The following is a 13,639-nucleotide window of genomic DNA, read 5'->3' as shown; positions in this document are numbered from 1 at the left end:
TGAGAACATGTAATAAGGGGATTGAGCTAGTCAAGGAGAGACACTGGACTGAGATCTGAAAGACAAATATGCACAGAAGGTAGGGAAGAGTATTCTAGGAAGAGAGAAGAGCATCTACAAAGGTCCTGTGGCTGTGCAGGAAGATAGTATGGCTGGTACAAAGGACTGAGAGAGTGGGGTTTGACTGGACAGCTAGTGGACACTGGGTCTAAGAGGTCACTAAGAGCCAGACCATGCAGTGACCCTCCCAGGTCTACAAGTGATTTTTCCTTATTGAACAGCAACGAGGAGCCACGGAAGGTTTGGTGTAGGTCAGGGGGAAGGGGAAGTAACCAGATCAGATGTCTGTTTTGAGTAAGACGCTCCTGGCTGCGGTGTTGGCAAGGACCAGAGTAAACATGGTTGGCCAGTTAGGAGGTTATCATGCAGTCCAAGGGAGAGACTGGTATGAGTTGGCAGGAGTGAAGGGGACAGGGTGGTAGATGCCTGTGGGGCTGTGATGGAGAGGAAGGGGCCAGAGGAGAGGGAGGGAGGGAGACATCACTAGTCTGAACATCCCAAAGGAGATGCCAGGGCTGGAGCTCAGAGGGAAGTCTGGCCTGCACTGTGATGTTGTAGGTTGTTAGCAGGCAAATGGGGAGGTCCTCTAGACTAGACACAGAGGAGAGGTCCCAACACGGAGCCTGGAAAGGAGCCAGAGAAAGAGCAGGGGAAGGAAAGGAGGAGTGGGTGGTGGCATGGGAGGAAGCCTGGGACCACGCTGCTCCAAGTGTGGTCCCCAACCATCAGCGTCATTGTATCACTGGGGGTCCAGTGAGAGGAACAGCCTCTGGCCCCACCAGGATGCTGTCCATTGGAAGGGTCAGAATTCACATTTCAGCCAGGCTCCCAGGCAGTGTGCATGCACGGTGAAGTCTGAGATGCTCTGGCCCAGCAGGAGGGTGTGCATGACCAACAGCCTTAGAGGCAGCAGAGAGAGGTCTGTTAAAGTGAAGACCGGAAAATATCCGCTGGACCCATCAGTGACCTTCGCACACCTGTTTGGGTGGATCAATAGGACCTGAAGGCAGAAGTGACAGAGCTGGAGAGTGAGTGGGAAGTAAGAAAATGGAGACAGAAAGTATGGACATATTGTGTTTTCTAGAAATCTGTCAGGGAAGGGGAAGAGAGAGACGGGGCTGGAGGGTGTGCGGTGAGAATTGTTTTCTTAGTGATGGAGTCCTGAGCACACTTAGGATGGGAAGGCTTCATCAGAGAGGAAATGATGGAGCCTGTGTAGCATATGTAAGAGAGGAACACGAATCAGGTTCTGGAGGGTAAAATGGGGATGGGATCTGAAGGGCACAGGGGATGATCATGTTTAGATTGGAGCAGGGGTGGCTCCTCCACAGTGAGAAGGAGGACGGCGTGGGGCAGGTTGGATGGGTTTGGAATCAGGGGGACCAAGGGATTCCCCGTTGTGGCTTTGTGTTCTGTGCAGAGTGGGAGGAGAGACAGCAGCTCAGAGGAGGGGCTGGGAGAATTGGGAGTGGAAAATGGAGAAGGTTGCGAATTATCGTTCTGGCATTTGATGTTCCAGAGGAGAAGCCTGCCTTCTGCCCGGTCTGGTTGCTTTTGGTTTCAACTCTCTGAGCCTCAGTTCCTCGCCTCACAGTCATTCTGATGCTCAAGTACAATGATGTACATTTTATCACCTGCACAGTGCATGACATGTGCAAGCTCATGCTCCATCTGTCATCCATCTTCCCTCCCTCTGCGCCACGCCTGGGGTGGCCTGGGAAGCACTTGGAAAAGCGGGTTAATATTCCTCCCGTTTCTCTGGAAGCTTCTAAGAGTTCTGGACGTACTGATCTGTGCTCTTTCTCTTTCCCAGGCCAAAACTGCACATTCCAACTGCAGGGTCCCAATGGGACAGTTGAGAGCCCAGGGTTCCCATATGGCTACCCCAATTACGCCAACTGCACGTGGACCATCACGGCGGAGGACCAGCACAGGATCCAGCTCGTGTTCCAGTCCTTCGCCCTGGAGGAGGACTTTGACGTCCTGTCGGTGTTTGATGGCCCGCCCCAGCCAGAGAACCTGCGAACCAGGTACCCCCTGAGCTCATTACCGCAGCCACCAGCTGGGCCCTGAGAGCCAAGCTCGCTTGCCAACAAAGACCTCTGTTCTTATGGGGTCTGCCCTCAACTCCTTAGGCTTTCTTTATATTTCCAAATTCCTTTCTCCAGATTGGAAGTACCCAGTAGGCAGGACTGATGGTAGTGTACTTGGGAAGATAAGATAGAAGACACAAGGGATTACAGAGAAATTTGAGTCTTTCTATTGAGACTGATTTTGCATGGATTGATGTGTATGTGTGTATATCTATTGGTGTATATTCTTTGCACACATGGAAATCTATTCTCTCCTCTTGGCCCAGCAGATATGTGCTATAGGCTAATAGTGAGTATGTCTCTTACATCCTGTACTTGAAAACCATCAAGATGGATTGTTGGAATTTGCCTTATGTTTGCGTGGGGCAAAGTTCCCACTCTCTCAAGTCCCATCCTGGTTATTGGAAGAGAAAACTACGGAGAGCGCTTTCCTGCACCCCAGCCCCCAAGCTGTCTCCCAAGGGGGAGAGTTCACATCGAGGAGGGAGACGGGAAGGGAGGCTACTGCTTGTCCAGACTTGTCTGGGATGAAGGTCAAGGCCCAAGAGTCCTAGCACTCCAGGTTTTGCTGGCCTGGTGGCCTGCCGTGCTCTGTGGCAAGCCTTGTCTGGGTTCTGCCAGTCAGGCTCTGGGCTCCTCAGGGAGCCAAAGGGTTAGTGGTTTACCAGCCAAGCCCTGGGGAGCTCAGGGTGCTAATGAATGGAACAGTAATGATTGGTTTCCTGGCAAGTGCTTTAACTCTCAAGGTTTTGTTTAAAGATGCTTCTGTGCCCTCAGCTTGCGAGCTCCCAGAGCAGGGTCACAAACAACATTTATAGGGAAGCACCAGCCCTCTTCTCTCCCACCCCCTGCACTCTTAGGGCAGCATGGAGGTGAGGCTTCCCAGCCTGCAGCAGGAGTGGGGGCAGCTGGGACCCCTCTGATTAGTAGTTCCTCCTGAACAAACCTGGGCTTATCCATCTTACCTTGACATTCAGCGGCTTCCGCACACAGGAGGTCTTCAGTGAAAATTTGGGGAAGAGACTGGAGTCCTCTTGACTTATTCATTACACAAATATTTCAAGAGCACCTCTTATGTTCCAGACACTGGCCTGGGTGCAGGGGATGTAGCAGCGAGCAAATCAAAGCCGCTGTCTTCACTGAGGCTACATGCTAATGTGGGAGACAGGTGTGGATGTGAATATGTGAGTTTAGAGTTCAAGGACATTGGGGCTAGATAAAAAATTGGGAGACTTGGGGTATAACACCATGAGACTGGATGAGGTTGCAAGGGAGAGAGTCCTCACCATCAGATGCTGAGCTCAGGTGACACCATCTGGGGGCACCTGTGTCTACATTTGATGAATGTTGAATGACGTTGAAAGATAGGAAGGCTAATGGGGTACTTGGTTGGGATGTGGACAGCGGAAGGCAGCCTCCACTTCTGTTCCAGCTTTCCTTACGCTTACATCCACATGGATGTGGTCAAACCTCTGTTTTCCGATGTTGGGTTTGCTCACTCTGAGAGTGAAGTACAGAAGACCCACTGGAGGTGGGGGGATTGCTCTGGCCCAGAAGGGTGGCGGGGAGCGATGTTGGTAGGGGAGGCCCTGGATGTGTTTCCGGCCCCCACACAGCCCACTCTGGCCAACAAGCCATGTTTGAGGACGAGGCTCCCAGGGTTTGCACCCTCACTACGTTTGCACCCTCACTACCCACTATCTGCTTGGGTTCTCCCTTCCTGGCACCTTCCCGATCTGCTCATTTTAGTTCATTTCCGTAGCCAGGGGCATGCAGGCTTGGCAGAGGGGAAGGGCTGTAAAGAGTGCTGTGCCTCTTGGGGCCCCCACAGCCAGAGGAGCTCACCCCTTGGAGGACACTAAGAGGGGATGTGATCCCAGAGGGCAGTCCTAATAGCAGGAAAGAGTGGAATATGCAACTCCCGGAAAGTTTTGGAATGGATCTCCTTTAGGGGTGGGGGACGGGGACAGCAAGTGTGTGTTCGCTAGGGTCCTTGTGCAATGTTTTCATGATTTTGCATGGTTATTGGGTTTTCTTCTTATTCATGAATCAGTTTCTATCTGTATGTTTGTCCAAGAAATCATCCATTTATGGAGATTGTCAAGGGTCTCAGCTTAGAATCAACATATGGTTTCCCTCGACGGGTCTGAGAACACACCTTCTTTCTTACATCTGCTCCTGTGTGTTTGTGTTTTCTTTCTTTTTACTCAATTAGTATTGTCAAAAGTTTGCCTATTTTATTGGTCTTTTAAACATCCCACCTGTAGGGCTATCAATTTTATTCTTTCTCTGTTCTCTGATTCATTTCTGCTTTCATCTTTATTCATTCATTTTCTTCTTCTTACCTTAGGCTAATGTTGCTGTTTTGCTGATTTCATGAATTGAATTAGTTTCATTATTTCCTGTTTGATAATAAAAACATTAAGAGACATTTTCCCCTAAGTATAACTTTAACCATATCCCATAAATTTTGATGGATAGTCGTTAATTTAGGAAGAGTCTCTAATTGTGGTTTTGTGCCTTCCTTGACTCTGGGATTTTTTTCCCTCAGATTTCCCTCAGATTTTTTATACTTAAAATGTTATTATCTAGTTGTATTGCATTATGATCAGATGATGATTTCTACTTTGGAGAATTTGTTGGCTTTTTTCCCCACAGCACAAGATCATTTTTCTGAGTGTTCTATGAGTATTTGAAAGAACATATGTGAAAAATTCGTGTTATTAACATTATGCAGTTTTTCTAATTTCTTATTTTCTGAATGATGTTTGTCAAGCAATACATTTTTCCCACATTTTTGCTATTGTTCTTATCAATTTCCCCTTTTATTACTAAGTTTTTACTTTATATATTTTGGTGCTATACTCTTCAGCATGTATGCTTAAACATTAGATCTGAAGAGTAAACTTTATTTTTTTTCAGTATAAAAGTTATCTTTATTCCCCCAACTTTTTTGTTTTAAATTCTACTTTGATGCTAATACAGTCGCCTTCATTGTTTTTTTAGGTTTGCATTTATTGGGTCCCCCTCTTTCCCAATTCCTCTGTTTTGAATATTTCTGTCATTATTTTAGGTGTATTTCTTAGTACAAAATATCATTGGATTCTTATTCTAAAACCTTTACTGAGAGTCTTTATTCTTTAACGGGAAAGCTTAATCTACTCACATTTTTTTGGTGATAACCTATATGTCTGCTCTAGTCTAATATTTCATGCTTTCTGTTTTAAAGTTTTCTTACTATTATTTCCTCTCCTCTACTTTCTTTTTTAAAACATTTTTTTAAGTTTATTTATTTATTTTGAGAGAGAGCAAGAGTACTCAAGGAAGCGGGAAAGGGGCAGAGAGAGGGAGAAAGAGAATCCTAAGCAGGCTCTGCACTGTCAGCACAGAGCCAGACCTGGGGCTCAATCCCATGAACCATGAAATCATAACCTGAGCTGAAACCGTGTCTGACATGTAACCGACTGAGCCCCCCAGGTGCCCCATCCTTTTCTCTAGTTTCAAGTGCACGTTTTCTCTGCCTTTGCCTTTTCTGTGATTTTGATTCAACTAGTGGCTAAATTACTTCTTCAGAACACATTTTAAGGTGTATTTTTCTGTTAACATCTTGTCTGGCTAGGCTTTTTTTAAAATCAGGTCTTACTGGCACGGCAACCTGTAGAAATTCCTTAGTGTTTGTAGCATGTAGATACCTGCCTCTTTTTCGTACTTTCCAGAATGGACATTTATATTGGCTCTTTTTAATATACCTTTGATTATTTCCATAAGAACTTAGGGGATCAGATTAAAGGAGAGTTTAACACATTGGCTTGGCTTGAACTGGAAATTTCCCTCTTGGACTGGAAATTTCTTTTTAGATTTGTATTCATTTGGATGCTATTGTTTTTTTAAAAAATATTTTTTAATGTTTATTTATTTTTGAGAGAGAGAGAGACCAAGTGTGAGCAGGGGAGGGACAGAGAGAGAGCGAGATATAGAATCCGAAGCAGGCTTCAGGCTCTGAGCTGTCAGCATATAACCCAGCACAGGGCTTGAACCCACAAACTGTAAGGTCATGACCTGAGCTGAGGTCAGACGCTTAACTGACTGAGCTACCCAGGTACCCCAAATTATTTTCTATTTTATTTCCGTTTTGGATTACTCACTGCTAATATATAGAAATACAACTGGTTTTCTGATTGTTGGTCTTATGTCCTGTGACCTTGCTGAACTTATTAATAGTTCTGATGCTTTTTTACATCTGTGAATAAATATTTTTGTTTTTCTTTTGCAATGTAGATGTCTTTTATTTATTTATTTTTTGCTTAATTGCACTAGATAGGATCTTACAGTATGATCATGACTAGAAGTGGTAAGACTGGACATCTTTGCCTTGCTTTTGACCTTGAAACACTCAGTATTTCACTGTTAAGTATGATGTTAGCTATAGGTGTGTGCTAGATGCCCTTCAAGGAAGGTGTTTTTGTAAAGTTTATTTATTTATTTTGGGGGAGAGAGAGAGAGAGATAGTATGCTCGAGCGGGGGGGTGGGGGCAGAGGGAGGGAGAGAGAGAATCTCAAGCAGGGTCTGTGCTGTTAGCACAGAGCCCAGTATGGGGCTTGGTCCCATGAACTATGAGATCATGACCTGAGCCGAAATCAAGAGTCAGATGCTTAACCGACCGAACCACCCAGCTGCTCCCAAATGAAGGTTTTAGGTGGAGGATTTTGGCACAGTCTGGCTGCAGTGGGGAAAATACACTGGATTGGGGGCCAGGCTGGTGACTGCCAGGCCAGGCAGGAGACAGCCGTAGCCTGAGCTAGATCAATGAAGAGAGAAGATGGGCGTGGCTTTGTGTGATGTTAATGAAAAGGCATTGTCCTTGTCCCTGAAGCTAAGGGCAGATTTCTAAGGACTTGTGGAATGGAAATAAGAAGAAAGAGGTGGAGGATGACTCTGCAGTGTCTGGCTTGGAAGCAGAAAACAAGAGAGATCAGTGTGCGGTGAATTCCAGTCTCCAGTAAAATGTGTTCTCACGGCATAGCCGGGTCTTTTCTGTACTGACATTTTAATTTATTCGTCTTGTGGAACAGGAGGGCCACCTCCTCGCATGTTGTTTTTCTGTGGCAGGCCTCGATTTATACGCAGGTAGGTTCTACATTTATTAACGCTGTGATCTGTGCAAGGTTTGGCGGCTCTGAGCCTCATCTATAAAGTGGAAGTCACACAGCCCATCTTACAGCGTGGTTATAGGTCAGCCACCCTCTGCAGATCCCTTAGTGCTCCATCAGTGTTAGGAGCATCCTTCCCTGCCTGGGTCCTAGGAAGTTGGACTGCTCTAGAGGGCTTTGGTGACTGTCCTGACATTTCATCTGTGGCCCACTTACTAACTGGACTTTTTAGATCACAGGACTGCAGGTGTGGAGCACAGACACTGAAAAAGGAGTTGGGCTCAGGGCAGTCACTCACTGTGGGTGGTATCACTGAGCGTGTGGTAGCCCAGCAGTGGGACAGGACCACCAAGAAGCCTCTAGCAGGTTTCTCTCTGCCTGCGTAGTTCATGGTTTTCTGCGTTCATTGTCTAAAACTTGATGGGCTTAAGTTTTGCAGTCCTGCTGTCTATGCATCTTTGAACGCATCTCTCTTTTCTTCTCTTACTCTAACAGCGATCTGTTTTCACCCTATGCATGCATTCCAGCAAAAGGCTGAAGAGTCACCTCCCCACCCCAATCCCCAACCCCCTTTAACCTCACCTTTTCTCCAGCTGCTTGCTCATGGGTCGTGTTATGAGCAACAAGCTTCCTTCCTGGTTAGATTCTAAGCAACTTGAGGCTGAAAGTCAGGGCTTCCATCATGCTTTGCTGTGGCAGAACTGTGCAGTGAAATGTACCTCTTGCTGGTGGAGGACATGAGCTTGAGTTGTAGCTGTTCCTTAGCCGCTGGGCATCTGCCACTCACTTTGACTCTTAGCCTCAGCATCCCCATCTAGAAATGGGTGTATCAGTATCTGCTTCGTAGGTTGGTTGGTGAGGATTAAAATAGATAATGTGTGTAAACCACTTTGAATTTTGATAAGAGATAAACAAAAGGAATACTTGTATATTTGTAGCAGAAAATCAGGAAACACCATTAAGCAAAAAGACTCACAAAGCTCCCCCCCCACCCCCCGCCCAAGTAAATGTATAAGTCATGTGGTAGAGCAGTGGTTCTCAACCCCCAGGGGACATCTGGCAATGTCTGGAGACATTTTTGGGTGTCACAACTGGACAGGGGGCTATGACATCTGGTGGGTCAAGGCCAGGGATGCTGCTAAATATCCTGCCATGCCAGGACAAAGGCCAGGAGCGCTGAGGTTGAGAAATCCTGATGTAGGCGATAGAGGAGTTAAGGCCTTTGGCATCAGACATACTTAGGTTCTAATCCTGTTTCAATGTCAGGGACCTTGGACAAGTGAAACAACCCATCCGAGTCGGAGCCTCAGTTTCCTCTACTGCAAAACGGGCGGCTCTCAGTGGTGCTCTGTGCCGACAGCGGCACCTGGCATCGTTAATGAAGAGGTGCCAGTAGACACACTGCGCACGGCTCGTTCTATATGCAGATGCCATTCATCTCCCAGCGACTCCCTTTCTCCACCAGGAGTTCAGAGCCATCTTCTTGAAAGCATCTCACATTTCATCTAGAGCTATTCACAAGCAGCCACATCCCAGGGTGCCAGAAGGCAGCGTCTGGCTGCTTGAAATTAAATTTACAATAGAAGCTGATCAGATTCTTCTCATAATGGATCAGGGTGGGAAGCGAGAGTAGAAGCTGGTCTTGAGAGCCAGGGAGCCTGTAGGAGTTTGGAAATGAGCAAGAAAAGAACAAAGAGCCTTCCAGATAATGCAGTGTCAGCCCTGCCTGGATGAATTATTGCAACAATCCCCACATCTCTGCTTTGGCACAATTAGATGGCCTTTCCATGCTGGCAGACATCCTTTTGCGTTGCAGTTTTAATGCGGGATGAAGTTTTCTAATGAAACGCAGGCAGACGTAATCTACGGAGACGCTGCTAATAAACAGCATCACCGCGTATTGGAGGGTTTATAGAGCGCTGGTGATGACTGCACCAGTTAAGCACAGCTAAGCATCCCTTAATTTAGACATTTGGGCTCAAGTTATGGGAAACACTACAACTCGTTCCCTCAATTACTGGCAATACGCATTCTATCATCTGCCTAAGGTGGAAATGCAATTTAAGTCATTCGGGGCTGGTTGCAGATTTCACTCAACTGGCGTTAGACACCTGTTTGGAAGTTGTAAAAAATCCACAAATTTGCCAGATTTACTGTCTTCTTATAAATATGTATCGCAGCAGAGGCCCCTGAAGGACCTGTCTTGTTTGGATTCCTTAAAAAGTGTTCCTTGCACATCAGTAGGGCTGTCCTTGGAGAATCTTCTCCCCGGAGTGCCTTGAGAATGTGCTCTTGTGTGTGGGAGGCGGCTGGAACGGCCCATGGGGAGGAGGGAGCATTCTTTCTGTACACGACTGAAACAGGGAGAGGATGCTGGAAAGGGGAAAGAAGAGATGGTGACGTGAACACCTCTCATGGGCCAGCCGCCATGCAAGACACTCATTCGTTCCGTTTATTCAACCTTTGTGAGATGCCTACCAGCAACACCAAGTGTTGGGGATACAGCGGTTCACAACACAGCCTCTGCTTCCAAGGAGCCTACAGTCTCTTTAGGGAGACACATAAATACAGAGGCAATGCTAGTTCACAGTGCTACACGCTATGACCGGGGAGCTCTCTGTAGATGCTGATCTATCGGCCTGGAATGCCCTCCCTCCATCTGCCCCTTTGCTTAGTTATTGGTTACGCATTCTTCGAACCTCAACTCACTTGTCAATTCCTCACTCAGGGACTCCTCGGAGATACTCCTACTTCTCAACCTGGTCAGATCCTCCTATGATTACCCTCCTCAGATTACCGTGTATCCCTCCTTCATGGTTTTACATGTGCATATGTGTGATTATTTGATTTATGCCCATACCCCTTGACTGCAGACACTGTTTCTATTTTGCTCTCCATTGTACCTCCAGGGCCTGGCTTTTAGTAGGTGCTCAAAAAATATTCAGGGAATGAATGAATGAATGCTCTCTAGAGGAAGGGCATGGAGGGTGGGATGGGGACAGTGTTTTGAACCAAGAGAATAGCGTGTGTAGAGGTCCGGGTAACATCAAGAGAAGGCGAGGTGCAGGCTGAAAGTGGGTTCATCCTGGGGGAGATTGTAGTGGAGAACTACGGGTGTGGCCGGGCCAGATCATCAGGGGCTCTATGTGCCGTGCCAGGGAACTTGTCATGTATTCTAAGGGAAGTGGGGACACCCCAAAAGGGTTTAAGCAGGGATTTCATGCGTTATCTAATCATTCAACAGCACCCCCATGAAATGAGCAGTGTTAATTTTCACTGCAAGAGTTAGATAAGCATCTGAGGTCTCTAAGCTACCAGGGGGTTAAAGGAGGAGTGGACCATGGGTCTCCTAGAGCCAGAAAGAAACGAGGCATGTTTTCCCCCACACCAAAATGCTTTCTTACTACATTGGATTCATTTCATTTCCTTTTTAAAAATTCATTCCGTTTTCCTTTTAAAGCAGTTTCTTTAAAATAGTGAAAGTAATAAGCGCTCACTACTTTAGAAAAGTCGAGCATTCCAGCGGTGCATAGAGTAAAACAAGGTAAGTTCCTCCCTCCCCAGGCCCCTGTCCCAGCCCTACTCCCAGGAGGTAACTGCTGTTAACAGTTTGGTGTGTGTCCAATTTCTTTTTAAATAAAGATTCATTAAACTGCCCGTGAGGCTTATTGGGACATCCATCAGCCCTTTAAAAATTGTTCTGATGAATTAAGTGTAAACTAATTAGAAACATGGATTCAATTACCCTCGAAACACACAAGGGCTTAATAATTAATAGGAAGAGGGCTTGAGGCCAAAGGCATTATGGATTTTATCAAACCCCTAACATCTGAAAAGTAAATATGTTTGATTCACCCTAAATGCTGGCAGATTTGCCATCCGGAGGCAAACCTGTTGGTAGAATCTTTGTATTTAGCCAAGAAAGTTATCTGTGATTTGTAAGGAATCAGCTGAAGTGTGTGGAGGCCAAGGGCAGCTGCGTATTGCTGGGGAAGGCTGCCTGGGACAGGGCAGTCTCTTTCTGGGTTATGGGAGTCAGCTTTGTTCATGATCTTTTACCAGGCAAGTTTGGGGGTCCACTGAGGTGCCTGATGACTTCGCCGACCATTTCTATGAGTCCAGGGTACCTGAGGAGCAGTACTAGGCCAAGAAACACTGCAGAAGTCATTGGGGAAGGGGGAAGGGGACATTCCATTTATCCCCTTGGGACTATGTGATGCATTAGATGGAATTGGAGGAGAGCGGGGTGGGGGGGGGTGGGTCCAAGCACCTGTTGGGCCGGGTGCTTGATTTGCCCTATCTCACTTAATCTGCAACTTCCCCAGAGGGAGGAATTATTACCTCCATTTTTATTGCTAAGGAAACTGAGTCTCAAAAAGGCTACATGCCTTGGGGCGGCTGTGTTCAAACTCCTAGATCTGCTTGACAGCCGGCTTCACATAGGTCCACACAACTACACCAGGGTTGAAAGGGGTGGTGGAAGTGGAGGAAGCAGGGTCCGCCTGGCTTGAGGCTCAGGAAGCCAACTGCAGTGACCCACGGGGCAGCCATGTGCTCCATCACCTAATGCCAAAGGGTGGGTTTGGGCAGACGTGGTGGGGGGAGGGGTTGGCAGCAGTTGATATAGAAAGCCAGGTGGGCAGCAGTGTCGGGGTCCTGAGCAATCCTTCCATTCACAGTAGGACCCTGTGGTTCAAGGTCAAAGTCAGTTTTTGTGGCAAAGCTTCACCTAGGTTGTTCGCCAAGTCTGCTATTTAATAGCAGCCAAAATTTAAGGCCCCGTGGAGCACGAGTCTCGTGCCAAAAGGCTACACAACTTCACCGCTCCTCAAGATTGGTTCTGCCCCCAGCGTTACCAGGTGTTGGTCAAAGATGCGACATTGCCCCAGAATGGAGTGGGCCACCCCTTGACCCTCATCTGCCCCTTTCTTGCTGGTGGTGGCTGTCAGGGGGTTGCTGAGTTAGGAAAGTGCCCCCTGGTTTATCCTCAACTCTTATTCCCTGAACATTTAGGGCGATAGAAATCACTGTGCAAGGACCCTCGTAACCCAGGATACTGTCCTCAGGGTAGAGGCAAGTTTGGACATGGAATTCTAGTCTTTACTCTGTTCATCAGTAGAAATGGTACCCTAACAAACCACCTCCCAAGTACTGTGTTCCTTGATCCTTTGGAATTAAAATAAATATAAAAGAAAACAAATTGTCAGCTTTTAAGTGAACCAAGAGCCAAGATATTACTTCCTGGTGTGGGTCTGAGCTGCCGCAGGATGTGGTGTCCAGAGCCAGTTGTGGGACAAGGAGACCCGGGTTCCATCCAGCATGGTTCCTGGCTTGCTTGTGATCTTCACCAAGTCTGTCCCTTCTCAGCAGCATCTTCCTGACTTATCAGTTGAGGGTGTAAGTCCCTAAAAACTCCAAAGCTTCTTCCTGCTCTGAAGTTGTGTGATTGAGTGATGCTAGAAACGTCTGGAGAAGGATTATAAAATACTCCTGATCTTTTTGGATTATGTCTGCCCTACTCAGGTACTGCTCTGGGATCTCTCAGCACTTCCACCATTAGTCTTTGGCCTCAGGGTTTATTTTCCAACAGCTTGTTAAGCAGTGTGGCAGAGAAGGCTTATTGTCCACCATCTCTCTCGTTCTCTTTCCACGGTACAGAGTTGTCTGTGGGAAGCAGCTGCCTAGCCAGGGACAGTGTTTCTCAGCTTCTTCTGCATCCAGGTGCACCTGTGTGGCTTAGTGGTCAACAGGAAGTGGATAAAAGTAACATATATCGCTCCCACGGTTGGCCCAGGAAAGCTCCCCCGCGATCTTGTGTTCCCTCTTCTTTTCAGGAGACAGGAGATGCCCGGATGACTATATGAAGTGGGACCCACCACCAGCTACCGATTGAGAAATAAACTCGTATACACGCTTAGATCTCCGAGATTCCAAGCTTTATTGTCACTGTAGCCAGTGTGTTCTTAGCCATTGTAAGCTCTGAGTCTAGCCATTAAAGAATTTATTACTTTAGAACCTAGAGGTAGGTGAGGATTCTAGATAGCAGAATCTGCATGCCTTCCAGAATTGACATTCGGTCTTATTTACTTTTGGGGAGATGAAGCTCCCGGGACAATCTGACCTTTGTGCCTAAAAATTAGGCCGTGGATGCATAGTTGAGATATTTTTTAAAGCCACTTTTTGTGCTCCTGACTTTTGCTGGATTCCTCTTGGCACTACATGGCTCTGGTTATAGTCCTCATCCCTGTCCCATCTCCTGGGGCCCCATGTCCTTGCTCTGCCTCTTACAGGCTGTGTGACTTTGAGGAAGTCACTCCTCTCTGAGTCTCAGGGTC

The 13,639-nt window shown here is 47.0% G+C and overlaps 1 protein-coding gene across 9 annotated transcripts in view; it reads left to right on the top strand.

Moving 5' to 3' along the window:
* CSMD2 (CUB and Sushi multiple domains 2) overlaps positions 1-13,639 on the top strand; it is a 610,060-nt gene that overhangs the window by 59,009 nt on the left and 537,412 nt on the right. For all 9 annotated transcript variants that reach the window (XM_045476609.1, XM_045476606.1, XM_045476605.1 and 6 more), the window contains exon 2: positions 1,874-2,090. In XM_045476609.1, coding sequence (XP_045332565.1) covers positions 1,874-2,090 — 217 coding nt within the window. The remainder of the gene's footprint in view (positions 1-1,873; positions 2,091-13,639) is intronic.

The sequence above is a fragment of the Leopardus geoffroyi genome, chromosome C1 (genome assembly GCF_018350155.1).
Source record: "Leopardus geoffroyi isolate Oge1 chromosome C1, O.geoffroyi_Oge1_pat1.0, whole genome shotgun sequence".
Lineage (NCBI taxonomy): Eukaryota > Metazoa > Chordata > Mammalia > Carnivora > Felidae > Leopardus > Leopardus geoffroyi.
The sequence above is the reverse complement of the archived record's forward strand: the minus strand, read 5'-3'. Positions and strand labels throughout refer to the sequence as shown.